Source organism: Aotus nancymaae, unplaced genomic scaffold (assembly GCF_030222135.1).
Source record: "Aotus nancymaae isolate 86718 unplaced genomic scaffold, 86718_ANA_hifiasm-v0.15.2.pri h1tg000049l, whole genome shotgun sequence".
NCBI classification, from domain to species: Eukaryota; Metazoa; Chordata; class Mammalia; order Primates; family Aotidae; genus Aotus; species Aotus nancymaae.
The window spans coordinates 1,582,082-1,608,235 of record NW_026988463.1 but is presented as its reverse complement, the minus strand read 5'-3'; the positions used below and the strand labels follow the sequence as shown (position 1 = coordinate 1,608,235).

General features: G+C 57.2%; 2 protein-coding genes across 3 annotated transcripts in view; one reads left to right on the top strand and one right to left on the bottom strand.

Moving 5' to 3' along the window:
• The window catches only part of IFT140 (intraflagellar transport 140), a 105,985-nt gene that overhangs the window by 54,404 nt on the left and 25,427 nt on the right, over nucleotides 1-26,154 (top strand). The gene's annotated exons all lie outside the window — the stretch shown is intronic.
• TMEM204 (transmembrane protein 204) lies at nucleotides 745-26,154 on the bottom strand. The gene is made up of 3 exons (XM_012441811.2): nucleotides 25,269-26,154; nucleotides 14,450-14,605; nucleotides 745-1,544 (listed from the first exon to the last, which is right to left on the bottom strand). Exons 1-3 carry the CDS (start codon nucleotides 25,546-25,548, stop codon nucleotides 1,300-1,302), a joined length of 681 nt encoding a protein of 226 aa, XP_012297234.1. The 5' UTR covers nucleotides 25,549-26,154; the 3' UTR covers nucleotides 745-1,299.

The following is a 26,154-nucleotide window of genomic DNA, read 5'->3' as shown; positions in this document are numbered from 1 at the left end:
ATGCTTTTTGGTCTTTATCAATTGAAGAAAAATTCCTGGTGCAATATGGTCCTCAAAATCCGAACCGATCCCCTCAGCTTTCTGGAAGGCCAGAAGCAGCAAAGCTGAACGTTTCTGTTAGCAGGGGTTGGCCTGGTGGCCCGGCCCTGGCTGTGCACATCCCATCAGTTTCTCCTTCCGGCTGATGCCAGCAGTGAGCTCTGCCTTCAGGTGGCCATGGGGCCACGCAGTGCCGCACCCAGGCAGAGGAGGCACCAGGCCAGGTGCCAGGACTGTAGTTGCAGCCCTGGTTGTGGTGTGGCCAGGCAGCTCTGGGTTCTGGGTTCTTGGGGGGGTGTAGGCCAGTTTTGACCCCTCAGATGCAGATGTTAGATGTTTTCTGCCCAACTCAATGAGTTATGGCTTGTTCCCCTCTTAACAGATTTAGGACACGGGGTTGTTTGATCTCTGTGCAGCATCATGCAGGCATTTCGTAGCCCACCAAGCATTTGGTTAAAGATAGGCTGAGGGTTTTTAAGCAAATAGACTTCTTCCCTTTTATTCTGCAAGTTGTTGATCAGAGAGTCTGTAAGGACTTGGGCTTCTGAGACTCGGCTGAACAGAGTGTGGATCAGCGTGTGTGTGTGCCTACAGGGTCTTTGAAAAGGTCATTTCAACTCTTCTCTTAATGTGAGCCCCCAACAAAATCACAGAAGAATTGAAGTGTTTTTCACCCATGTTGCAGTATAGATGGATAGAACACAGTTATAGACAGAGTTAAGAGGCTTACATTTATTTAACTTAGGAAAGGGATTGAGCATAACAGACAGGAGCATGATTCTGTCTGACACCATCGCTATCCGGCTGTAGGTTCTGACTCACTCAAGGAATACTGCGGCTATTTCAAGAAAACCTTCCTGCTTGTTCTGCTTTACCGAAGTGTAAGACGTGGCTGGGGCGCCCCTCTCAGCAGATGCGGAATAAATTAATCCCAAAGCAAAGCGGAGGGCAGGGCAGCCTCACGCCACCTTCCCTGTGTCTCAGCTTCCAGCCTCCACCCTGAAGCGCATGTGGCCGCGGAGCCGCGTGGTGCTAACCAGGGAAGCTGGAGGCAGAACGAGGGTGGCCCGTGGCACATACAGACATATGATTGACATAACGGTAAATGCACAGCTGTCTCGCACGCATGGCACAGAGGTCACCCAGACTCATCCTGTACCTCTGCACAAGCAGGGGAAGTGACTTGGTGGTGGAGTCCGTTGGTTTCTAGGTTGTTCCGTGATAGCAGATGCACGTCCATGATGTCCTGAGAAGGGCGACTCAGCATGGTGACTCCACGTAGTCATTGTCCAGCCCACGGCGAAAGCGCGCCGTCAGGGAGCGGCTGATGACAATCACCCGGGGCGCCATGCAGTCCTCCCTCTTGTGGAGAATGTTCCAGATGAGCATGGCCGCCGCCAGTGTAGCCAGAAGGCAGGCACCAATGTTCATGTAGCAGGACCAGGACAGGTTGGTGTATGGGCCAATTCTGTAGAAAGTCACGAGCCCAATGACCAGGACAAAACCTGCAGATGAGAGAGAAGGTTGAGAGGCCTTATCTGAGAGGAAGCCGGGTTCCCTTCCTTCCCCAACCCTCTGTCCTGGAGCGGGGGAAAGTCAACAGGCTGCTTTACAGGGTGGCCGCCCAGTGTTGAGCCACCTTGTACTGGCCCTTCTGTGGGCTCTTAGGACTTTGGGCTCTGGCGACTGTGGAGGGGTGCTGTGTGTCTGCTTACTTCTGTCCTAGCATGCTGCTCCTGTGACCTGGCCAGGCGTCAGGCCTTTCCTTCAGGTCAGCACTGACGCTTGCAACACCAATTTGGGGGGACCTTTCCTAGCCCCCCTAACTCAGCAGTAATTTTGTGTTAAATCCATCTCTGACTTTTGTAAACGCTTAATTCATTCAAAGTGAAAGTAGACAGATAATCAGGAAACAGGTCATTTTGGTGCTAACCGCACCCACAGCTGTGCTCCTGGCAGTCTTCTTGTTCTTCGCCTTTACTTTGGGGACTTGAGATGGCCTGGAGTCCGCAGCTCGGGCAGGGCGGAGGTGGGGCCAGGGCCTTGTCTAGCGCTCCTTGGCCATAGCTGGTGTCTTCCTCTACTTCTGAGTCAGTGCTTCTCATTGTAGACCCTCCCTCTTGCCCAGCATATTTTTCTTCCATGACTTCCCCTCTCTGTCCAGAGCCTGGAACCAGAGAAGGAGCAGTGGGCTGTGAGCTCACCTGAGTTGGAGCAGCTTGTTCCCATCTAGTTAGTAGCTGATACCGCAGTTTCACTTGTATGGTTTTATCTTTAAGGAGCTCCAAATACTTTTTTAGTTCTTACAACAGGAGAATCAGGGTTTCATGCCTAGAATCTGCGAACTAGGATAACCAGATACTGTGGCTGGGTAGATACGGCAGCACCGATGGAGTTGGGGGTCCCAATCTGGCTGGAAACAGGCTCTGGGACAGAGGAGAGGCCGCCACTATCCTGCTGCCCAGGAGGCTGTCCACATGGCGCTGCCCCTCCTCATCCCCTGCAGCCGTGGGGATGTGGCCACAGATTGTCCAGGAGGCCATGGGGCCTCCAACTGGCCTCCACCCCAGCCCTGCCTCTGCCCACCCAGCACCCCTCCCTCTCTGTTACAGTAACCTGAGTGAGTCTGTTTCTTGTACCCAAAGTGCCAGAGACTCTGTAATTCATACTGGTCCAGATTAAACTCTCCATCCCCTCTTGTCCCTCCCCAGGCTCTGGCCACACCAAGCCCCACTGCTGTCCCTCCACCTGGCCTGCATGTTGACACCCATGCATCTGTTCCCGCTGGTCTCTCCACCCGCAACCGCTTCCTCTGCATTTCCCAGGAAACCAAATCATGCACTGCCCTGTGTGGCCCCAAAGCAAGGACCAGCATCGAGAGAGAATGAGAGAGAAACAGACACAGAGACAGAGAGAAACAGAGACAGACAGAGACACAGAGAGACACAAAGACAGAGACAGACAGAGACACAGGGAAGGAGAGACAGAGAGCAAGAGATGGGTAACAAGCCTTGTTTCTCCTAAAAACCCAAGCATTCTCATCTCGCCATCACTGTGCCCTCCAGAAAGTGTGAGGAAGCATTTATGTATCTTCACTTTGTCCTAAAAAATGACAGTGACTGGTTTCCGTGTTCATTCTTTATAAGACTTTGTGGAGTTTTTATACATGGGTAGCTCCTGGATACTTCTGTTTTATTAAAAATAGCATTCTAGGCTGGGTGCAGTGGCTCACGCCTCTAATCCCAACACTTTGAGAGGCCGAAGAGGGCAGATCACCTGAGGGCAGGAGTTCAAGACCAGCCTGACCAAGATGGCGAAACCCCGTCCCTACTAAAAATTAAAAAAAAATTGGCCAGGCCTGGTGGTGGGCGCCTGTAATCCGAACTATTTGGGAGGCTGAAGCAGATAACTGATTGAACCCAGGAGACAGAGGTTGCGGTGAGCCGAAATCGCGCCACTGCACTCCAACCTGGGCGAAAGAACAAGACTCCGTCTCAAAAAAAAAGCATTCTATTTGTAATGCATAGTGACAGAGGAAACTTCTGGCATTTCTACTAGTGCTAAATGTGCCCTCTGCTCGTGATTGTGTGGTATGGACGCTTGCGTTACTGGGATGGAGGAATGAGCCTGTGTTGTGTGTGATGAAAATGACAGCACTTTGAATAGTGTCTTCTCGTCTTCACGGTGTCTGGCACTTTCTGCTGGTGGGTAGTGGGTTGTGCCATGTCAGGGCTCAGAGGAGGCAGCCCGGGAGGCAGGGCAGGCACAATGGAGAGCTCAGGACACCTGGGACAGAGGCAAGTGGGTGGGGTGGGGCGCTCTTGGCAGGGGTAGTGGGAGCCTTGGGGAGAGTCCTGGCCCAGCAGGGGGACGACACAAGCCCCTAGACCCTCGAGGGCGAGAGGAGGTTATGCCGGCAGCAGCTGGCCTTCATCAGGCTCCAGCCCGCTGTGGCCACAGCCTGTTTCTCCCTGTTACCATGGTTCCTTTCAACTTGCGGGTGTTACAGAAACGTGTTTAAAATCTATGTGGCCTCCACTTCCACAACAGCATTCGTCCGAATGAAACAGTGCAAAGGGACTGGGCCCCTGGCTTCCAGGGTCAGCCTCCCTCACGGTCTCTTGTTGCTGTGGGGGTCAGTTTCCATCACTGATGCCTACAGAGGGGACCTGGAGGTACCGTCACTGAAGAAGTGTTCACTGGAGGCGTGTGAGTGATGAGAACGCAGTCCAGAGGGCTCACCCTAAGGCTTTTGGAATGGACCAAGATGCACTTGCTCCCTGGACTGAGAAAAACAAGAAAAGGAGAGAGCACTGACTGGCACAGCAGAGGGGCTGCGCTTGCCCGGGACCACGCTGACGCCAGCTGCTCTGGAAACCGCTGATGCCCTGGGACCTGCAGCGCCACTCCCAGGATGGCAAGTGGATGCAACTCGGCATGGCCGAGGCCCCGGGTCAGCTACCCCCAGAGCGCGCACCCCAGGGGGAGATGCGCTCTGGAGAGCGCAGCGGTGGACAGCTGTCCAGAGGACAGGAAGGGCTGGCAGGGGGACGGCCTGACCACATGTCACCAGAGAGAGGCCCGGGGACGTCACGAGGGACACACTCGGGAGGCTTCTGAGTGCACAGCTCAGCTCCACAGCAGCTTTCTAAGAAAACCTCGGGAAGAAAACGATAAGGAAACATGGGGCCACCAGCCCAGGAGGAGGCCCCGCAGAGCGGACCTTGCTGGGTGTGCCAGACCACACGCGTGTACGTGGCCTCCTTTGTGTTCGCAGCTCCCAACAAAACAGTAGAAGATTGAAGTGCCACTGATTTTAGGCTCCTCCATGAACAAGCACATCCTGAAGTTGGGTTTGACGGTGAGGGACGTGCTGGACGTTTCAAGGTGTCTGCAGCTGTGCCGGGTGAGCTTGCCAAGGACATTAATGCAGGTGGCCCTCCCTCCACCACTGCACCCCGATCTTTATGAAACTGGCAGCCCCACACTTGGCGCCCTTGGGGTTCCTGTCGCCTTAGGATCCCCCCAACACTTGTGGCTGCCCCTTTCTGCCACCCTGCGGCCACGTTGGCCCTTTCCACCTCTCTGAGATGCGGGTCCACCTGCTCTGGGCTTTTCCTCACACCACTGTCCCCGGCTTGACTGGCCCTGGGGAGGAGGGGCCCCTCATGCTTCTGATCCTTCAAGCATCAGCTTAGAGTCGCACCTGGCCCCTCCAGCTGCGGTCATTGTGTCTTTACCCATTAGTGGCCCTGTCCACTCTCCCCCTCCATAGGGCAGGCTCCCTGGGGCCTGAGGTGGCCCCACCATTGACCACAGCCTCCCAGAAGCCTCTCCACAATTACTTGTTGAGTGAATCATTAGAGAAAATCAAAGTAGACATGAAACAGAACAGAATGCAGTGTGGACCTGAGGGAAGGGAGGAGGGACAGAAGCCTTGGCATTTTAGTGACCAACAGCCTTCAGAAGGACAGGACCCTTTGGCCATATGGCGTAGATGCCACTACACTGGTGCCTTTGATGCTCATGGAGGGGCACCGTGATTCCCCAGGACCCACTGGCATCGGCTACATGGCCCTGGACTCGGCAGACCTGTTCCGCCTCCACTCACATGCCAGGGACCACACTAGGGTTAGCATCACCACACAGAGGTGGCTAGGGCATTCTTGACTTGTCCTTGGGGAACTGGCGTTCCTCTTGGAGAGACAGGGAAGTCATTCATCTCTGTGTCCCCAGAGGGTGGCATTTGGCAGGGCCTTGCCCCATCTGGAGGGTCAAGTGTGTGGGGAAGTTTCTCCAGACTCTAAAGGCGGGAAGACTAAACCATGGAGCAGATCACAGAGTAGGTAGGCAGCACTCAGCCGGCGTCCTGCCCCAGGCAGCCTGCAGGACCCTCTAGCAGTGTGGAACCTCCCAGCCCTGAAATGCTGGGTCCCTCAAAGCCCCCTGGGAGGCCCCTCTGCCTGCCTAGCACTGGCCAGCATCACTGGCTGCTTCCTGAACTGTTATTGTTACATCTTTTTTTTTTTTTTTGAGATGGAGTCTTGCTCTTTTGCCAGGCTGGAGTGCAGGGGCGCGATCTCACCTCGCTGCAACCTCCACCTCCCAGGTTCAAGCAATTCTCCTGTCTTAGCCTCCTGAGTAGGTGGGACTATAGGCGTGTGCCACCACACCCAGCTAATTTTTATATTTTTAGTAGAGACAGGGTTTCACTATCTTGGCCAGGATGGTCTCAATCTCTTGACCTGGTGATCAATCCGCCAGGGCCTTCCAAAGTGCTGGGACTACAGGTGTGAGCCACCGCTTCCAGGCTATTATTACTTATTTTCTTAAGTGCTGTTTGTAACAAAGGAGTTTTACTTACTTTCTTAAGATCAGTGTCATGGCTTTTGAAAATGCTCCGTTTAGAGCATTAGAATGGGTTGACCATTCTAATCCATGCATTACCTCCCCACCCATGGTTGGCTGTGTTGCTTACTATAAACACAAGCTCAGGGCTCAGAGCGTTTGTCTGCTCCCAATAACACTATTTTAAAATATATAAGACAGAGGGGCTGGGGGCTGTGGCCCATGGCCCATGCCTGTAATCCCAGTACTTTGGGAGGCCAAGGTGGACAGATTGCTTGAGCCCAGGAGTTTGAGACCAGCCTGGGCAACATAGCAAGACCCCGCCTCTATAAGAAATTCGCTAGGCGTGGTGGTGCGCACCTGTAGTCTCAGCTATTCAAGAGGCCGAGCCCAGGAGGTGGAACCTACAGTGAGCCGTGATCGCATCACTGCAGTCAGCCTGGGAGACAAAAAGAAGAAGAGAAAGAAAACACTCAGGACTGGCCAGGCGCGGTGCCTCACACCTGTAATCCCAGCACTTTGGGAGGCTGAGGCAGGTGGACCTCGAGGTCAGGAGATCGAGACCATCCTGGCCAAGATGGTGAAACCCCGTCTCTACTAAAAATACAAAAATAGCTGGGCCTGGTGGCAGGCACTTGTAATCCCAGCTACTCAGGAGGCTGAGGCAGGAGAATCTCTTGAACCTGGGAGGTGGAGGTTGCAGTGAGCTGAGATCACGGCATTGCACTCCAGCCTGGTGACCTGGCGACGGAGACCCTGTCTCAAAAAAAAAAAAAAAAAAAAGAAAGAAAACAGTCAGGATGTAGATAAAGTGATTAAAGAAGTGTGAGTTCACATGTGCACGCATGACCTGGACATGGCCCGCACATCCTAAAAGTGCAAGTGGAAAAGTGATCAAGGCGACAGATGAGGTGTAAACAGCAAGCCTAACAGGCAGGGACGGTCCCAAACCAGGAGGGAGCAGGGCAGGCCCCACCCCTTTCGTCATGAGTCTAGAAAACTGTTTCTTGGAAATCTAGTGACAAGTGCCCGGGGTGTGTCTGGAGCCGCTTTCTGGGTGCCATGCTTCACTCAGTGATGGTACAGCTCCAAGGCGGGACCTTACTTGGCATTTGTATCACCAGAGAAGCAGCAGGGAAAGTTCTAGGTCTGCACCTTGTGTGGAAAATTTTACGTTTACATTACTTCTGTGTGATGACCAGCATTGGCTTTGGTTCTGTTTCGAGCACATCTAGACAGAGGAGGGTTTACACGGTTAGAGCAGTGCTCTCACACACCACTGAGACGCGGAGGCGCCACCAGGCCCTGGGCCCAGGCCCCGAACCTCATGAACCTGAGTGGCCCACGACATGCTGTGAAAAGGGGACCTTGCCCTCATCCTAGCACCCAGGAGCAAGCAGGGGCATCACTGCTGGAGAGTGCCGGGTGGCTCCTGTGGAGGACGGTGGTCCAGATCCTGCCCCGACGGAGAAAGGTCTACATCCCAAACAGGCCTGGCATGAGGGAACCTTCTATGTGTTCCATGTGTCCACAGTAAAAAGCCAAGGAAATTTGCAATGAAACCATGCAAAGGAAATAATAAAAGAAAAAAAAAGCCAAGGAAAACACGGAAACGCAGAGGCACCTGTAGCCGCGCACCTCACTGCACAGCTCTAACCCTGGCCTCCAGGCGTTGCTAAGAAGGCGACTAAGTCAGCCGTGTGATCGCACTGTGCTGTGGATGTTCTTCTGAAATAAAGTCAGCCTTCTACTTCCATCCTCTCCACCGTCTCTACCTGGGGGTGATAGGAAGGGGTGGAAGGAGACAGAGCAGGGAGGGCTGAGGCCGGCCCTCAATTTGCAAGTTTCTATTTCTCCCACGTCTATATTAACATTCCCTCTCTCCTCATGTCCTGTTTCCTGAAGACTTTTCTCCCAAACCTTTTCAAAGATGTTCATCAGTTTGTCTAGAAACAAACGTAAGGGAAGAGTGTTAGCAAACACGAAATTCTGCACATGGAATCAATTCCATTTCATGAAGTCGTGTTGCCAAAGCAAACAGCCTCTTCCTGTGAGCTGCCCACACGGTGTGAATTACAGCTCCATGGCCCAGCCAGCTCTTTCCCCTCTCCTTTCCTTCCTGCAGGTTCTTGGGGCTTCAGCTCCCAAAACAGGCCTTCCTTTTGGAACGGCTGTCACACATGCACGCAGGTGGCAGAGTGAAAAGACCCCAGGCCTGACCCCTGACGCTCTTCATACAGCTGCAGAGCTAGCAAACCAGGTGCAGTTGGCTCAAAAGAGAACCTGTGCATGGCTACCTCAAGGCCCTGCTGGGGCTGGCATCTCCCATCTGTGAGCAGCAAGATGATAGTGACCCAAACAATCCTCTCTAGAGGGAGAGGCCCTGGGAGGGAAGAATGAGAGGCTCTGAAGCTCTCAGCAGCCGAAGGTGGAAGGGAAAGAAGAGACGAAGGGGACATAAACTGATCCCTGGGGAGTGGGTACAAAAGACAGGAAAGTGAGTTATCCAGACCAGGCTGGGTGCAGTGGCCCACACCTTCATCCCAGCACTTTGAGAGGCTGAGGGAGAAGGATCACTTGAGCCCAGGAGTGTGAGACCAGCCTGGGCAACATGGCAAGACCCCATCTATGCTTTAATAAATAAATAGATTATTTGTCAGGCACAGTGGCTCACGCCTGTAATCCCTACACTTTGGGAGGCCAAGGTGGGTGGATCACCTGAGGTCAGGAGTTAGAGACCAGCCTGACCAACAGGGTGAAACCCCATCTCTACCAAAAATACAAAAATTAGCTGGCATGGTGGCTCACACCTGTAATACCAGCTACTCGGGAGGCTGAGGCAGGAGAATCACTTGAACCCCTCAAGGTGGAAGTTGTATTGAACTGAGATCACACCACTACACTCCAGGCTGTGCATTAGAGTGAGACCCTGTCTCACCTAAATAAATAATCCAGACCAAGCAAAGAGCCAGGTTATTGTAAATAACAAAAACATGTATACTTCCATGAGAAGATCCCCAAGTCTAAGAAAACAGCAGACTTTCTGACTAGCGAGCAAGATTCCAGATCAGTGAGTATCGACCCTGCTGACAATTTAAGGACTGATAAAATCAGCATCTCCAGGAAAACCTAAATGGTATTTTGAAAGTGGTTCAGAATAAAACACAAACAGTTGACTTCTACAAGTCAGCTTCTCAGCACGTCACGGGGTATCGGGACAGATCAGTGCTGTCCAGGGTGCACCTTCTAGTGTCCTTCTGGTGCCCTTGATGTCCAGTTCGGGGAATTTGGGGTTACGTGCCACCATTTTCTAAAAGGGATCAGAAGCCAGTTATACGAATTACAAGGTAATGAAGGTGGGGGAAGAGGAATTGTTTCAGGAAAGAGGCAGGCAAGAAGGCTTCACCGTCACACCCATCTCTCTGGGCACCAAGACTAAGGGGAGACCCTGCTAAGCCCAGCATACTGACAGCAAAGATGCCATAGGTCCCCACATGGCTGCAGAGAGTGCCACGTGAGCACCGACTCGGGACGGCAGTGACTTCCCTGGCTCAACCCCAGTGTGTGGCCACGACCTCCTCCTGCTGGCCCCAGTGAGACAGCACAGCTGCCCTGGGGCTCCAGTGATGGCTGAGGAGTTGCCCTGTGAAGATATAACTCATCCCAAATACAGAGCTCTGCGGGGCCACTAGATCCACCCACCAGAAAGAATTATCTGCAGGCCAGACTCAGGACAGCACAGCCTGAGGCCCAGGCACTGCGTGAAAGCCAGAGCCACAGGCAGGGAGGGGCCTGCTCCAGGAATGGATCCTGGCAGGTCCTTGCCAAGAGGACAGTTTGCCCACCCAGAGGGGGACAGGCCTGAGTGAGGAGTGCAGGTGCTGCATGTGGGATGCGCTTTGGGCCTGAAGCTTTTCAGCATGCATGTTACCCAGCAGGGCTTCAGAGAGATGTTTGAATAATACCTGTGGGCATTGCTGACCACAGCACATCTGTGGATTGGAGCGGTCACTCTGTCCACTGCACAGATCACACACACCTGCAGGCATCGCTGACCACGGCACATCTGTGGGTTGGAGCGGTCACCCTGTCCACTGCACAGATCACACACACCTGCGGGCATTGCTGACTACAGCACATCTGTGGGTTGGAGCAGTCACTCTCCACTGCACAGATCACGCTAGGGGAAGGGGGCTCATCCCGGGACTCACGGCTTACAAGGGGCAGAGCCAGGAGCAGAACCCAGGCTGCGTGCTCTGGGCTCCCGCAGAACGAGCCAACGATCCAGCCAGGAAACACCTGAGGGCTCGGAGCATCCTCATCTAGACAGAATATCTAGACAGAGGAGGGTTTATACAGTTAGAACAGTGCTCTCATACACCAGTGAGACGCGGAGGTGCCACCAGGCCCCGAACCTCATGAACCTGAGTGGCCCATGGCATGCTGTTAAAAGGGGACCTTGCCCTCCTCCTAGCACCCAAGAGCAGGCAGAGGCACCACAGAGCGCCAGGGAGCTTCCTGGCCTAGGCTGCCTGCAGAAGTCGCCCTCAGCTCTGTGTTGCTTAGGCATCGGGCACCAGGGTCACACCGTGGCTGTAGCCATCAAAGGCTGGAATAACTTACCTTCCATTGGCCACTTCCCCTGACCCTGTCAACACGCCTTTCCCTCTCTGCCTTTGCCTGTCTGCACAAATCAACAAGACTGTAAGGGGAAGCGGGGAAAACCAGGGGTCTGTGGAGTGAGCAGAACGCAAGCTCTGGAGAGGATGCCGAGGGAGGAGGATGCCATGCTGGGACAGTGGGGTCCGCACACATCTCAGCTGCTCTATCTGGGTCAGAGCAGGGAAGAGGGAGCTTTGAGGGATGAGGAGGGTGGTCCCTTTGTAAACCCTGGCATCACGCTGAGCATGACACTGGGCCCAGAAACATTAGCGGAGTGACAGCAAAAGCACGGGGTGCCGCCTCTCTCTGGAGCGGACAAGGAGCCCTCCTATCAGTGTGTTGCACTCGGGCTTTCCAGGGTGTTCCAGCCTCCCCATAATTCCGTGTGCTTTTCCTTTCATGAGCATCTTCTCTCCCTGTGGCCCACCCCATCTCTGCCCAGCCCTGGGATTGAGGTTCGCTTGCATAACAGGTAATAGCAGGCGTTTCCTTGTCCTGTGACAGGACATCCTGGCGCCCTTCAGTCTCTCCCTGGCTGTTTAAAACAGACTCGAGCACAGGAAAAAAAAAAACTGACTCTAAAATTAGCAGCATGATAGAAGAATGGCACATAGCTACTCTCTGTCCTGTTTGTCAATGAAGCAAGTCTAAACAGGGCCAAAATGCATTTCCTTTTTGGGCAAAACAGACCTGCGGGGGTGATGGTTGGACACCCAGGGGGCCAGGCAGCCTGTGGGGGCAAGAGAAGCCACCCAGAATGCCAGGGGCCTGCTCCGTGCTGCTGGCCCTCACCCTGGTGCCCGCCTTTCTGGCAGCTGTTGAACAGAGCCTGGTCCAAACTTGTCAGAGGTCAAGCTGGAGCAGTCCCTCCCCCACCACCACCCCTCCTGACCAGGACAGGCCTCCAAAGACCTCCAGCCCGGTTCCCCTAGGACTGCTGCAAGATAGCTCGGTTTTAGCTCATCAGGGTACTTGCCCCCATTTTTTATTTTTTTTCAATACATTTGGAAACACTCTCTTGTCCTGAAATAAGAGTTTGCAGGAAGTAAGCTATCATTTTTGACCTGCCAAATCTACAGTAGTCCTAATAATTCTAAACAAGAGTTTCAAGGAGATTTGTTAAGAGATGTAGTGATCTAGTTGGGTGCGGCGGCGCACGTCTGTAATCCCTAATCCCAGCACTTTGGGAGGCCAAGGCAGGTGGATCACCTGAGGTCAGGAGTTCAAGACCAGCCTGACCAGCATGGTAAAACCCTGTCTCTACTAAAAATACAAAAACTAGCTGAACGTGGTGGCGGGCGCCTGTAATCCCAGCCACTTGGGAGGCTGAGGCTGGAAAATCGCTGGAACCTGGGAAGCGGAGGTTACAGTGAGCAGAGATCGCACCACTGCACTGCAGCCTGGGTGACACAGTGAGACTCCGTCCCAAAAAAAAAAAAAAAAGGAAGAAATGCAGTGATCCATCCATTGGGTTATCCTACTTGAAGGAGTTATTTTCAGAATCAAAAACTATTGCTTTTGCCTTCTCTATGCCACTAAAATATCTTTATTCTGACCCAGCATTTCCAATTACATTTTCAAAATCTTCCATTTCCTTCGTCAAGCCATGGTGTTTCCGATCTCCACACGTGGTGGATATTGGGTGTTTCAGTGAGACAGGAAAAACACTTCTCTGTTTTATAGCCTTCGGGTCAGCAGAGGGCCCTGTGGGAGCTTTCCTAGCCTGGGCCCCTCATGGAAAGTCTCGTGTTTTCCTCGCAGTCATGCAGGAGTCAGGGAGGCAGAGTTGATACTTGGTCCCTCGTCACTCATTCGTTCTTACAATCAGTTGGGTAGGGGGCAGAAATTACCCTTTTCGACGTTGGGCACACAGAGGCTGACGTTAGCTCAGTGAACTGCCCGACCTTACGTCGATAATGACGGAGCCAAGACGCAGCTTCAGTCCCGGGCTCCACGCCCTGTGCTTTTCCATGGAAGCCTCGAGGTGTCCTCCCTTCCCGCCTCTGCCCACTAGGGGAAGTGACTTGCCTAGGGCCACACCATGCTATTAATAGCACTCAGAGAGCCCCATCCAGACTTGCCTGGGGCACTGTCCAGCATGGGAATACCTGCCCCTGCAGCCTGTCAGCCTCGTTCTGGAAATTGTGTTTCTTAAGAAAGATAAGGGTCCATTATTCCTAGAATGAGTCACTCTGGACTTCCTGCCACTTCTGCTGTGGGAAGTGCAGGGCAACCTCAGAACGCCGTGCTGGCCCCAAGGAGGAGGAGGGTGCGGGCTGTTCCGTGCTGGCCACGCTCAGCCGTGGACTGACATGCTCATTTCCTTCATGTCCCTGTCTGCGAGCACCAGGCTGACCTGTCCCAGTGAGCAGCAGGAGACCTGAACTTGCCACAAGGGCCCAGAGTCCTCAGACCTCTCAGTCAGCCACAGATGGGGCAGTGGGGATAAAGACCAGCAGAGCCGCCTCGGGTCACTGGGATCGTGGTTGGACACCTCTGTGGCTCCACCACTTGTCTAGAAACCCCAGGACCGTTCCACAGGTTGTTTACGACGACCCCATCACTGTCACCCTCTGCGACACAAGGTGTTCTCAAGCCCTGTCCCAGGGTATTGGGTCCAGAGCATTGAGAGGAGGCTCCAAGCAGCGATGGCCCAGTGCCCACAAGGCCAGGCCTCCTCCCCTCCTCGCACAGCGTCTCAGGGAAGCCGGGGCCCTCATGATGGTCCTGCCATCTGCATCTGTGTCCGAGCCAGGCACGGCGTGTGTGTGTGTGGGCACCTCACTGTCGACTTGGGCACTGTGGAACATGCTAGCGTGTTCTCCTCACTCTGTCTTGTCCTGCTCATGGAAGGGGCCTGCGTGGACCCCAGGCGGGTCCTAGGAAGCTGTGTTTATAAAGAGCACGTGCCTTGGCCTCCCTGAGCCTAATGTTCTCTAAGCCTGTTAGCTGGGAAGGGGCACAGGGTGGGGCCAGGTGTGGGCCCTGCTGCCTCTGCCCAGGGACTGCTCTCCTCACCGCCTCCCGGCTGCCTTAGTCCCGAGGAAGATGCAGCATCCAGGCTGTCCCATGTGGCTGGCCAAGGGCCACTCTGAGATCAGCCCCACAGACTCAGGAAAGCAAAGCACCTCAGCCTGGTGTGCTGTGTCTGTGTTTAAAGTGGAAAAGGGCGTGACAGACACAGCCAGGTAGTCTCAGCCTCGCTGGTCCTTGGCCTGGGTGTGCTTCTGTCATTCATCATTCTTGCCTATAGCGGTCCATGGAGAGGGAGGATACCCCCACATTGAGAGATACGGCCTGCAGCTTCCCCTAAGGCCATCCAAGGCCCCAGGACCCTCCCGTGACACCAGAAGGCCACAGGGGGCAGGGACGAGGTAGCCCCGCCTGTTCGGGTACTTACTCGCCAGTTGGAACGCAGCGGCCATGGCCTCCTCCCAGCACGGGGCGTCGGGTGACAGCAGGGGCAGGCCCACCAGCCCCAGGATGAAGGTGAGCTGGCCTGCAGCGAGCGCTGCCGTGGCCACCAGGTTGCAGGCACGCATCATGTCGAACTGCACTGTGGGCCAAGAGCAGAGAGGCAGTGGTGAGCGCAGGTGGGCTCTGGAGGCCACACTGGCCGCCATGCCTCTTTTGTGGACTGTTTGCCTTTGAAAGGGCGGTCAGCACAGGCCATGCCTCCTCTGGGCAGACCCTTCTGGAAGCCTTGTGCCCTCCCTCTCACTTGCCTGCAAGCCCTGGGTCCCATGTCTTCCTGACCAGAAGCGTTCATCCCAGCCCCTGGACCTGGCTGCAGTGGTCGTATCCCCGCAGGGACAGGCCTTACTCTGCTGTTTCTGTCTTCCTGGGACAGCTGTTCCTCTCTGCTTGACTTGGCCCTTGAAGGTGCTGGCATGGGGCTGGAGGTGGGGAGGGGAAGCCCCACCAGTGGCGCCGGCTTCCCTGTCTGCCTCACAGGCTGCTCACCAAACTCACAGCATCCAAGACAAGGGCACCACCTGACTGGAGACCCTGTTGGGGGCTGCTGTCCTGCATGGTCAGCTTCCTGACCCCAAGCAGTCCATGGTGGTGTTCCCTCCTCCCAGCAGCTTAGGAACTTGGGCCCAAGAAGCAGCTCATCTGTGCCCTCATAACCAGCAAGGGGCCAGGCGGGGGTTGGACATGGGTCTGAATTAGTGCCCCCCACCTTCCCCTCTCACCCTGTGGGCCTCAGGCACCCCACCCTGTGCATCTCCTGCCACAGATTCCTCACTCAGTGGCTAAAGTCGGTGCCTGCTTCGCCACTCACGGTCGGCCTGCACCCAGCCTCCTCTGTTCCCCGCCCACACCCTGGTTGCAGGAGCCAGGCGGGCAGGACACACGGAATTGTGGTCAGGGGAAGACGGAGCCTTCTGTTGGCGAACCTCACAGGGAGGAATGTTTGCAGCCCTCAGGGACTGGGGCTCGTCGCATTTCTGTAGCAGAGAAATGTCCTCCCGTAAATCAAACCGTACACAAAGGCCCAAATGAGGCGGTGGTGAAGCTGTGTGTTCCCAGTCCATACCCCAGGCCCCAGCGTGCTGCAGAGCAGACGGCGTGTATGCCAGCAGACACTCAGCCCAGAGGCAGGGGCTGCACATGAAGCCACAGCCCCACAGAGTCCCCTGCCTGTCGTCTCCATGCCTTGTTTCAATTAAACAGTATTTGGGAAATTAGATTCCCAAAGCTAAGTCGTGGCAAACCGTCGCACCTTTTTAAATGGCTTGTCTTGAAATTTCAGGGCACTCTTGAGGTAATTGATGCAGGCATCTAGGAGGGAAGCAGCCTCGGCCCTCAGGCGTGGGTCCCTGTGTGCCCCAGGGCCTGCACACGTTCATCACAAACACAAGAATCGCTTGGAAAGCAGCAGAATCTCCCAAGAGCCCTGAGGGCGCCGGTGTCTAGAGTGACTGCTGCGTGTCCTGGGTGGAGGCAGAGATGAGCACAGAGAGATCCTCGAGCCGCCTCCTCAGAGCGCGCCTGTGGGAAGCCAGCCTGGCAGGGGAGGCTGTCGAGGTTCAAGTGTGTACGGGGGCAGGTGTGCTGGTGTCAAGGCTGGGGTGGGGTGGGTGCAGGCTGCTTTACTTGGCGAGTGTTTATATGGTTAGACGTATCCGTCGGAACGACCATAATCAGGATTAGCAATTCCATATGGTTCAACCTCAACATTTATTGAAATGCCATCTGGATTCACAGAATCACCTCAAAGCTCCAGAGCCGAGGCTTCTACTTCCCACCCGGCCCTTGGGCTGGGCACTGCCTTTCTTCCCAACTCCGGCTGGGCGCTGCCCCAGCCCCAGGCTGAGCTGGTGCCTGTGTCATCTCTGTCTAGGCCTGCAGCATCCCTGGAGGTGCACCACTCCTCTCCAAGGGCCATCCCGTCCTACCCAAAGTCATTCAAGCTGCTTCTCTCCGCAGCGTCCCCTCCAGTCACTCGGGACCGAGGGAGCTGTCCTTCCCAGGTCCCAGGCTTTTCCAATGTGCCCACTCCGGCCCAGGTGGCACCTGCAGCCCTGAGGCCTCTGGGCCATGAGAACACTGCAGAGAGCAGAGGCAGGAAGAACCCTGGGGCGTGAGGGCCTCGGGCTGCTGAGGAGTCAGAGCCGCTGGTACTGTATGTGGTACCAAGAGCCTTCCATTGGCAAGGGGGAAGCCGAGCTCGGGGCCAGCCCACGGACGGGCGGGGGCCGCTGACAAGGCTGTCGAAAGCGGCAACAGCTGCTCCTCACTCGTTTTTCTCACAGCGAGACAGATGTCCCAGTGGGCTTCACTGCCTCGTAACTGAGAGCTCATGTTCTTTTGTTTTCAAAGTAACTTCGGAGCTAGAAACCATGGCACTCCCGCCACGTGCTCTCAAAAGAAGAACAGATGCAGGGGCTGAGAGCTGGCCTGGTGACCAAGGGGCTCCCACAGGGAGAGCAGGAAAGCCTGGCAGCAGGTGAGGACCTGGCTCAGCATGGTCACCGGTGACCATGGGTCCAGAGTGCTGGCAGAAAGCAAAGCCTGGGGTGCTGGAAGTGCCAGGGGATGGCAGAGATGCGCTCGGCCTTAGTGTGGCACCATGCGGCTTGCTGAGGCCTGAGGTGTGGAGCACTTTGGCCCTGGGTTCCTCAGCTGCCCCAGGGCCTGTGCAGGTGGGGCGTGCAGGAGACAGGGTTCAGGCAGACACTGCCCCGGCCGACTAGTAGGACCTTCCTGACTGCTCCCGCCGGCCCCACAGCCAGCCCTGACCAGTGAGCAAGTGCAGCCTGCAAGGACTGAAGTGAGGCCTGCGTTCTGAGGGCATCCTGTCCACACGTTAGGGACTTGTGTGAGCTCTGTAGGCCTCTTCCAGCAGGATCTGTGGCACGGTGCTGTGCCATCTTCGCTCTTAACTGTCTCGGCAATGACTTCCTTCCAGAAGCCTCTGCTTCTCTAAACATCGTAGCACGAGGGAGGCATTAAAATATCATGCAGAAGGTTATTCGAGAGAGAGGAGCAGCTCAGATTCCCAGCCCCGCCTTGGAGGGGAGGAAAGAGCAGAATGAAGGGGAAGGGGTGCAGGGCCGGCTCGGGGAGCAGCACAGCCTGGAAGGGCATGACCAAGGTGGGCCCCAGCACCAGGCACAGCTGCAGGTGTTGGTGTGGCGAAGCTGGGTGACCGAGGCTCCTAGGAGCTGGGAATGAGCAGACGCACCCCTGACCTGTCCTCCCACCCTCAGCCCTGGCCTCCCAGCCTTCCTTCCTGGCAGCTCCAGGTGCACAACCCTGTGCCACAAGCCATGGCAGGGGCTCTGTGCAGCGACCGCACCCCACAAGCCACTGTGCAGCCTCCGAGTCCCCAGGGCGTGTGGCTCACCACGGGGTACCCTCAGACCCACCGCCCTGCTGGGAAGGAGGCACTCGTGACCGAGCCTTCCCGTCTGAGCTACGCTCCCGCCTGCCAGAAGAGTGCTGCCCGAAGAAAGAACAGCACTCCCTGTTCAGGCATTTTACTGGTTCCTGTGCTGCCTGTGTGTGGCCCTCCGTGGTAGCAGCTGACTTGTCGGTGAGAACGCGGTCCAGCTGGGTCCTGGCCGAGCTCTGTCATCTGTCTGTATTCAGGCAGGGTCGTACGTGCGTGTTTGATGTGTGGCGGGGCATGCATGGTGTACAGAGACACTCAGAGCCACCGGAGGGAGGGGTGGGCACCTCCTTAGGGAGCACCGGGCTGAGGCTCACCTGCCTCGAGATTCAGTCGCACGGTCGTCTGTTCCTGAGCCACCTTGTTTCGGACGCCTGACAGAACGCACGAAGTACAGAGAGATGACATAAACGTCCAAAACGAGACAACATGAGGACCAGAAAGTGAGACCCGCCCTGAACATGGCATGTGAGGTGGACCTCAGGCCTCCCTGGTCCCCCGAGCTCCCCACAGGAAAGAGAGCCCCTGCTCCGTAATGAAAGTCCCACTCACCACAGGCCACAGAATGCTACAGGGAAGGGCACAGGAGGGCCTGAACCTGATTGAAGTCAAGACCAGGCCCCTCTGCTCTGGGCCCAGCCCACTTGGGATGTCCAGGAGCCTGGGGTGCCCTGACCAGAGTTCAGGATGTCTGGGGTGCATCCCTCGTCCCTCAGGCAGGCCCCTGGTGATGTTTGCAAGTGGCAAACGCTGGATGATTTTGACTCCGTGCGCTCCACGGGGCAGGACCTCAGGGCACAGAGCTGTCCAGAGACATCCATGCCGGCCTCAGCGACGTCAGAAACCCCGAAGACGGCCTGTCGTGCACGCTGTCTTCCCTGGCTTGCCCCACCCCAACCCTAGACTGGTTCTTGGGATGCAGCTTGAGGCAAGTGAGCTGTAGAAGTTGCAGGAGGATGTTTTAAGTATTGTCCAAAGGGCTGACCAGGGCTCCGGAAGGAGCAGTGGTCGCAGGCAGCTCAGCCTCCAGGCTGGCGGGCAGGTAAGCGGGAGGCAGTCCAGGGGGCTCTGTAAGGGGACTTGTGTTTCCCACTGGCCTGAGGTGACCAGGCCTCAGCAAGTGGACCGCAAGGGGCATGGGACGAATGCATCAGACTTCATGCAGCCCTGCGACTGGAGGAATGCAAGAGGTGGCGACAGGGAGGGGCGCCAAGGCTTCCAGCTACCCTGAAACTGGGCTACCCAGGCCACCTGTGGGTGTTAGGGGCAGCAGTTAGGAGTCCTGGAGATGCAGAGCTGGAGCCGAGGGCTGGGGGAGGGGCAGACCCCTCCCCTTGGGGAGTGCTCTGTGGGCTGGATGCCAGTGCTGGTCCCAAAGCACGTGAGCTCCCGGCCCCACCTCCAGGGCCTGCAAAGCCACTGTCCCCGAGAGAGGCTCAGCACAGTGCAACGAGGCTGCGGCTGTTCTTCAGCAGAGCAGGCAGAGTCTGGAAGAAGGGCGCCTTGCCTGAGTTCAGCGGAGACGCAAGTCTCAGGCTTCCCGTAAGACACCTGAGTTCTGAGAGCTGGTGGAAACTTTGAAGTTATTCATAGGCTTTGATCTTTTTAAATGACGGCTGTTGCTCCCTGCTGCTGAAGGACGCGAAAGGAGGTGCCCAGTCCAGGCTGTGCAGCATAGCCAAGGGCCTTTGAGTGGACAGAAAGGAGTTGAATTCCCCCGTGGGACCTTCTCCAAGCCACATGCCTTCTGCAAGCCTGTTTCTTTGCCTATGAAATGGGGATGACGTTCCCGCTGAGGGTTCCAAGTGTGGCAGGCTGGGCATGGGGCCATGTGATAAAGGCACACGTGGTGTGTTACCCCAGGACTCCGGGACTCCCTCTGCAGCCTGGAGCAGAGGCACTGCCTCAGCTCCAGTTCTCTCAGAGACCAGCATTGTCTTCAGAGCAGAAGGAACATCCAACACCAAGTCTGTGAGGCTCTGCAGCGGACACTTGGGGTACCTGTGAGTCAAAACCTTGCTGGCAGTTTTAGAGTCGGCCTTTGGGAGACCTTGCATCCTCATGCTGTGACTGTTGAGATGACCCTGAAGGCCATAAGTGCCTTCCTATTTATGCAGCCGACCCCTGCCACTCAAACCCCACGGTGTGGTGGAATCATTCCTAGTGCCTTCCTCTCCTCTGCAACCACTCAGCATCCCTGTCCCCTTCTGAGCGTACCAGCCTCCCCATCCCCTTCCGAGCATCCCATCGTCCCCGTCCCCTTCCGAGCATCCCAGCTTCCCCGTCCCCTTCTGATTGTCCCAGAGTCCCCGTCCCCTTCCTAGCGTCCCGGCCTCCCTGTCCCCTTCCAAGCATCCCATCCCCTTCCAAGTATCTCCATCCCCTTCCAAGCATCCGGGCCTCCCCATCCCCTTCCGAGCATCCCATCTTCCCCGTCCCCTTCTGATTGTCCCAGAGTCCCCGTCACCTTCCGAGCGTCCTGGCCTCCCTGTCCCCTTCCAAGCATCCCCATCCCCTTCCAAGTATCTCCATCCCTTTCCAAGCATCCTGGCCTCCCCATCCCCTTCCGAGCATCCCATCTTCCCCGTCCCCTTCTGATTGTCCCAGAGTCCCCGTCCCCTTCCGAGCATCCTGGCCTCCCTGTCCCCTTCCAAGCATCCCCATCCCCTTCCAAGTATCTCCATCCCCTTCCAAGCATCCTGGCCTCCCCGTCCCCTTCTGATTGTCCCAGAGTCCCCGTCCCCTTCCAAGCATCCTGGCCTCCCCGTCCCCTTCTGAGCATCCCCATCCCCTTCCAAGTATCTCCATCCCCTTCCAAGCATCCTGGCCTCCCCGTCCCCTTCCGAGCATCCCAGCTTCCCTGTCCCCTTCTGATTGTCCCAGAGTCCCCGTCCCCTTCCAAGCATCCTGGCCTCCCCGTCCCCTTCCGAGCATCCCAGCTTCCCCGTCCCCTTCTGATCGTCCCAGAGTCCCCGTCCCCTTCCAAGCATCCTGGCCTCCCCGTCCCCTTCCGAGCATCCCATCTTCCCCGTCCCCTTTTGATTGTCCCAGAGTCCCCGTCCCCTTCCAAGCATCCTGGCCTCCCTGTCCCCTTCCGAGCATCCCAGCTTCCCCGTCCCCTTCTGATTGTCCCAGAATCCCCGTCCCCTTCCGAGCATCCTGGCCTCCCTGTCCCCTTCCGAGCATCCCATCTTCCCCGTCCCCTTTTGATTGTCCCAGAGTCCCCGTCCCCTTCCAAGCATCCTGGCCTCCCTGTCCCCTTCCGAGCATCCCAGCTTCCCCGTCCCCTTCTGATTGTCCCAGAATCCCCGTCCCCTTCCAAGCATCCTGGCCTCCCCATCCCCTTCCGAGCATCCCAGCTTCCCCGTCCCCTTCTGATTGTCCCAGAATCCCCGTCCCCTTCCGAGCATCCTGGCCTCCCTGTCCCCTTCCAAGCATCCCATCTTCCCCGTCCCCTTCTGATTGTCCCAGAATCCCCGTCCCCTTCCAAGCATCCTGGCCTCCCCGTCCCCTTCCGAGCATCCCAGCTTCCCTGTCCCCTTCTGATTGTCCCAGAGTCCGTGTCCCCTTCCAAGCATCCTGGCCTCCCCGTCCCCTTCCGAGCATCCCAGCTTCCTCATCCCCTTCTGATTGTCCCAGAGTCCTCGTCCCCTTCCGAGCATCCCAGCTTCCCTGTCCCCTTCTGATTGTCCCAGAGTCCGTGTCCCCTTCCAAGCATCCTGGCCTCCCCGTCCCCTTCCGAGCATCCCAGCTTCCTCATCCCCTTCTGATTGTCCCAGAGTCCTCGTCCCCTTCCGAGCATCCCAGCTTCCCTGTCCCCTTCTGATTGTCCCAGAGTCCCCGTCCCCTTCCAAGCATCCTGGCCTCCCCATCCCCTTCCGAGCATCCCAGCTTCCCCGTCCCCTTCTGATTGTCCCAGAATCCCCGTCCCCTTCCGAGCATCCTGGCCTCCCTGTCCCCTTCCAAGCATCCCATCTTCCCCGTCCCCTTCTGATTGTCCCAGAATCCCCGTCCCCTTCCAAGCATCCTGGCCTCCCCGTCCCCTTCCGAGCATCCCAGCTTCCCTGTCCCCTTCTGATTGTCCCAGAGTCCGTGTCCCCTTCCAAGCATCCTGGCCTCCCCGTCCCCTTCCGAGCATCCCAGCTTCCTCATCCCCTTCTGATTGTCCCAGAGTCCTCGTCCCCTTCCGAGCATCCCAGCTTCCCTGTCCCCTTCTGATTGTCCCAGAGTCCGTGTCCCCTTCCAAGCATCCTGGCCTCCCCGTCCCCTTCCGAGCATCCCAGCTTCCTCATCCCCTTCTGATTGTCCCAGAGTCCTCGTCCCCTTCCGAGCATCCCAGCTTCCCTGTCCCCTTCTGATTGTCCCAGAGTCCCCGTCCCCTTCCAAGCATCCTGGCCTCCCCATCCCCTTCCGAGCATCCCAGCTTCCCCGTCCCCTTCTGATTGTCCCAGAGTCCCCGTCCCCTTCCGAGCATCCTGGCCTCCCTGTCCCCTTCCAAGCATCCCCATCCCCTTCCAAGTATCTCCATCCCCTTCCAAGCATCCTGGCCTCCCTGTCCCCTTCCGAGAATCCCAGCTTCCCTGTCCCCTTCTGATTGTCCCAGAGTCCCCGTCCCCTTCCAAGCATCCTGGCCTCCCCGTCCTCTTCCGAGCATCCCATCTTCCCCGTCCCCTTTTGATTGTCCCAGAGTCCCCGTCCCCTTCCAAGCATCCTGGCCTCCCTGTCACCTTCCGAGCATCCCAGCTTCCCCATCCCCTTCTGATTGTCCCAGAATCCCCGTCCCCTTCCGAGCATCCTGGCCTCCCTGTCCCCTTCCAAGCATCCCATCTTCCCCGTCCCCTTCTGATTGTCCCAGAATCCCCGTCCCCTTCCAAGCATCCTGGCCTCCCCGTCCCCTTCCGAGCATCCCATCTTCCCCGTCCCCTTTTGATTGTCCCAGAGTCCCTGTCCCCTTCCAAGCATCCTGGCCTCCCCGTCCCCTTCCGAGCATCCCATCTTCCCCGTCCCCTTTTGATTGTCCCAGAGTCCCCGTCCCCTTCCAAGCATCCTGGCCTCCCTGTCCCCTTCCGAGCATCCCAGCTTCCCCGTCCCCTTCTGATTGTCCCAGAATCCCCGTCCCCTTCCAAGCATCCTGGCCTCCCCATCCCCTTCCGAGCATCCCAGCTTCCCCGTCCCCTTCTGATTGTCCCAGAATCCCCGTCCCCTTCCGAGCATCCTGGCCTCCCTGTCCCCTTCCAAGCATCCCATCTTCCCCGTCCCCTTCTGATTGTCCCAGAATCCCCGTCCCCTTCCGAGCATCCTGGCCTCCCCGTCCCCTTCCGAGCATCCTGGCCTCCCCGTCCCCTTCCGAGCATCCCATCTTCCCCGTCCCCTTTTGATTGTCCCAGAGTCCCCGTCCCCTTCCAAGCATCCTGGCCTCCCTGTCCCCTTCCGAGCATCCCAGCTTCCCCGTCCCCTTCTGATTGTCCCAGAGTCCTCGTCCCCTTCCGAGCATCCCAGCTTCCCTGTCCCCTTCTGATTGTCCCAGAGTCCCCGTCCCCTTCCAAGCATCCTGGCCTCCCCGTCCCCTTCCCAGCATCCCAGCTTCCCCGTCCCCTTCTGATTGTCCCAGAGTCCCCGTCCCCTTCCGAGCATCCTGGCCTCCCTGTCCCCTTCCAAGCATCCCCATCCCCTTCCAAGTATCTCCATCCCCTTCCAAGCATCCTGGCCTCCCCGTCCCCTTCCGAGCATCCCAGCTTCCCTGTCCCCTTCTGATTGTCCCAGAGTCCCCGTCCCCTTCCAAGCATCCTGGCCTCCCCGTCCCCTTCCGAGCATCCCAGCTTCCCCGTCCCCTTCTGATTGTCCCAGAGTCCCCGTCCCCTTCCAAGCATCCTGGCCTCCCCGTCCCCTTCCGAGCATCCCATCTTCCCCGTCCCCTTTTGATTGTCCCAGAGTCCCCGTCCCCTTCCAAGCATTCTGGCCTCCCTGTCCCCTTCCGAGCATCCCAGCTTCCCCGTCCCCTTCTGATTGTCCCAGAATCCCCGTCCCCTTCCGAGCATCCTGGCCTCCCCGTCCCCTTCCGAGCATCCCATCTTCCCCGTCCCCTTTTGATTGTCCCAGAGTCCCCGTCCCCTTCCAAGCATCCTGGCCTCCCTGTCCCCTTCCGAGCATCCCAGCTTCCCCATCCCCTTCTGATTGTCCCAGAATCCCCGTCCCCTTCCGAGCATCCTGGCCTCCCTGTCCCCTTCCAAGCATCCCATCTTCCCTGTCCCCTTCTGATTGTCCCAGAATCCCCGTCCCCTTCCAAGCATCCTGGCCTCCCCGTCCCCTTCCGAGCATCCCATCTTCCCCGTCCCCTTTTGATTGTCCCAGAGTCCCCGTCCCCTTCCAAGCATCCTGGCCTCCCTGTCCCCTTCCGAGCATCCCAGCTTCCCCGTCCCCTTCTGATTGTCCCAGAATCCCCGTCCCCTTCCAAGCATCCTGGCCTCCCCGTCCCCTTCCGAGCATCCCAGCTTCCCCGTCCCCTTCTGATTGTCCCAGAATCCCCGTCCCCTTCCAAGCATCCTGGCCTCCCTGTCCCATTCCGAGTATCCAGTCTTGCCTGTCCCCTTCTGAGCATCCCGGCCTCCCCATCCCCTTCCAAGCGTCCTGGCGTTGTCCCTGTCCATCTGCTTCGCAGCATCCCATCTGAAGCCCAGCCCTTGGGATCTCCTTTTGCCGCTCTCTGCCTCAAAGACGGCAACAACCATGAGAATGAAGCCAGAGCTCACCCGCATATTTTTAAACTTCTTGTTTATTTTACTCATTTCTTTTTCATTTTGCTCATGAGTAAAGAAAGAATATTTTATTTTTATTTTTAGAGACGGGGATCTCACTATGTTGGCTAGGTTGGTCTTGAACTCTTGGCCTCGAGCAGTCCTCCCGCCTCAGCCTCTCAAAGTGCTAGGATGACAGGCGTGAGCCAATGCACCCAGCCATACTATTTATTTTCAACCAAGGAAAAATGCCTTTCCTTGATTTGATTAATGACCCATCCCATAACTATGCATATGGCAGAGAGGTCCCCCAAATGCCTGAGAAGAATTCCTGTGTAAAAGAGCTAGAAGCAGATTCTGCGCTGAGCTGTAGGGGCGTGTGAGGTTGCCACTCACTGGGGGGCCGTGGGGCTTGGTTCCAGATTCCCTGAGAAACATAGTGCCCCTTGCTGCCTGCCCAGAGGCCATGCTCAGAGCAGAGCAGGGGCCAGGCCTCCCCACCTGCTCACCAGGTCTATGCCTGGTGTCTCCCGTGTGCTCTCGAGCCTCAGCCACATTGAAGGCAACAGGAAAACAAGTGGACTTACGTTTGACGGTGCCTCGGGACTCCTGGAAGCCGGCCGCCTCGGAGCCCCAGCCCAGTGCCTCACAGTCACGTGCGTCCACCTGGCCGGCCCTGGCCCCGGGGCTCGGCCCTCCCCGGGCCCGGTCCACCAGCCAGCAGGACCGCCACAGCCCCACGCTGCGCCTGCGCCCATCCTCTAGTGTCTGGCACACCCAGTTGGAGGTGAAGGCTGCCACGTTGTTGAGGATGAGTGAGGCCAGGGCCACCAGCACGGCCGCGGCCACTAGTCTTTGCATGGTCATCGCTGATGCTGGTGCCGCCACTTATCTGGACAAAGCCAAGTCCCAGTCCGCTGCCGCACGTCCAGGGAGAGCCGACGCTGCTAGGGGCGGCTAGAGGACATCACCGCTCATCCTCGGGGCGGCGCGGGCAGAGGCCCATGGGATGGTCCAGGTGAGCCGCCTCACGGCCCGGCCTTATCCTCCTTCCTGCACCTGGAGCAGGGCTAGGCCTGTGCTGAAGCCACTCGCTTCGGGTCCCATCCCAGGGAGGAGAGGGCGGGCAGCAGCGAGAACCCAGGGCCAGGAGTGCGCCGTCCTCCCGGGAAGCGGAGGCCGGGCTGCGCCGCACGTGCCTCTTCTCGCCTGCAGCAGTGGAAAGCAGAGTCACTCGGGAGGCCGGTGGGAGTCGAGCCAGGGACACACTCCTTAGCACCGGCCCGCCGTGGGCTCCAGGCTTCAGGCAGAGTGGCTGGCGTGGAGTGGGTTCACGGCTCCTCTCTGCGGCCTGGGCCCCTGTGCAGATGCCTCCAGCGCGGCTGGCCCGTCCTGGAAAGCAGAGTGCCTGCCACAGGGACGCCTGGGTGCGCAGAGCTCGCCTTCTCTGGCTCTCAGCAGAGAGGAAATGGT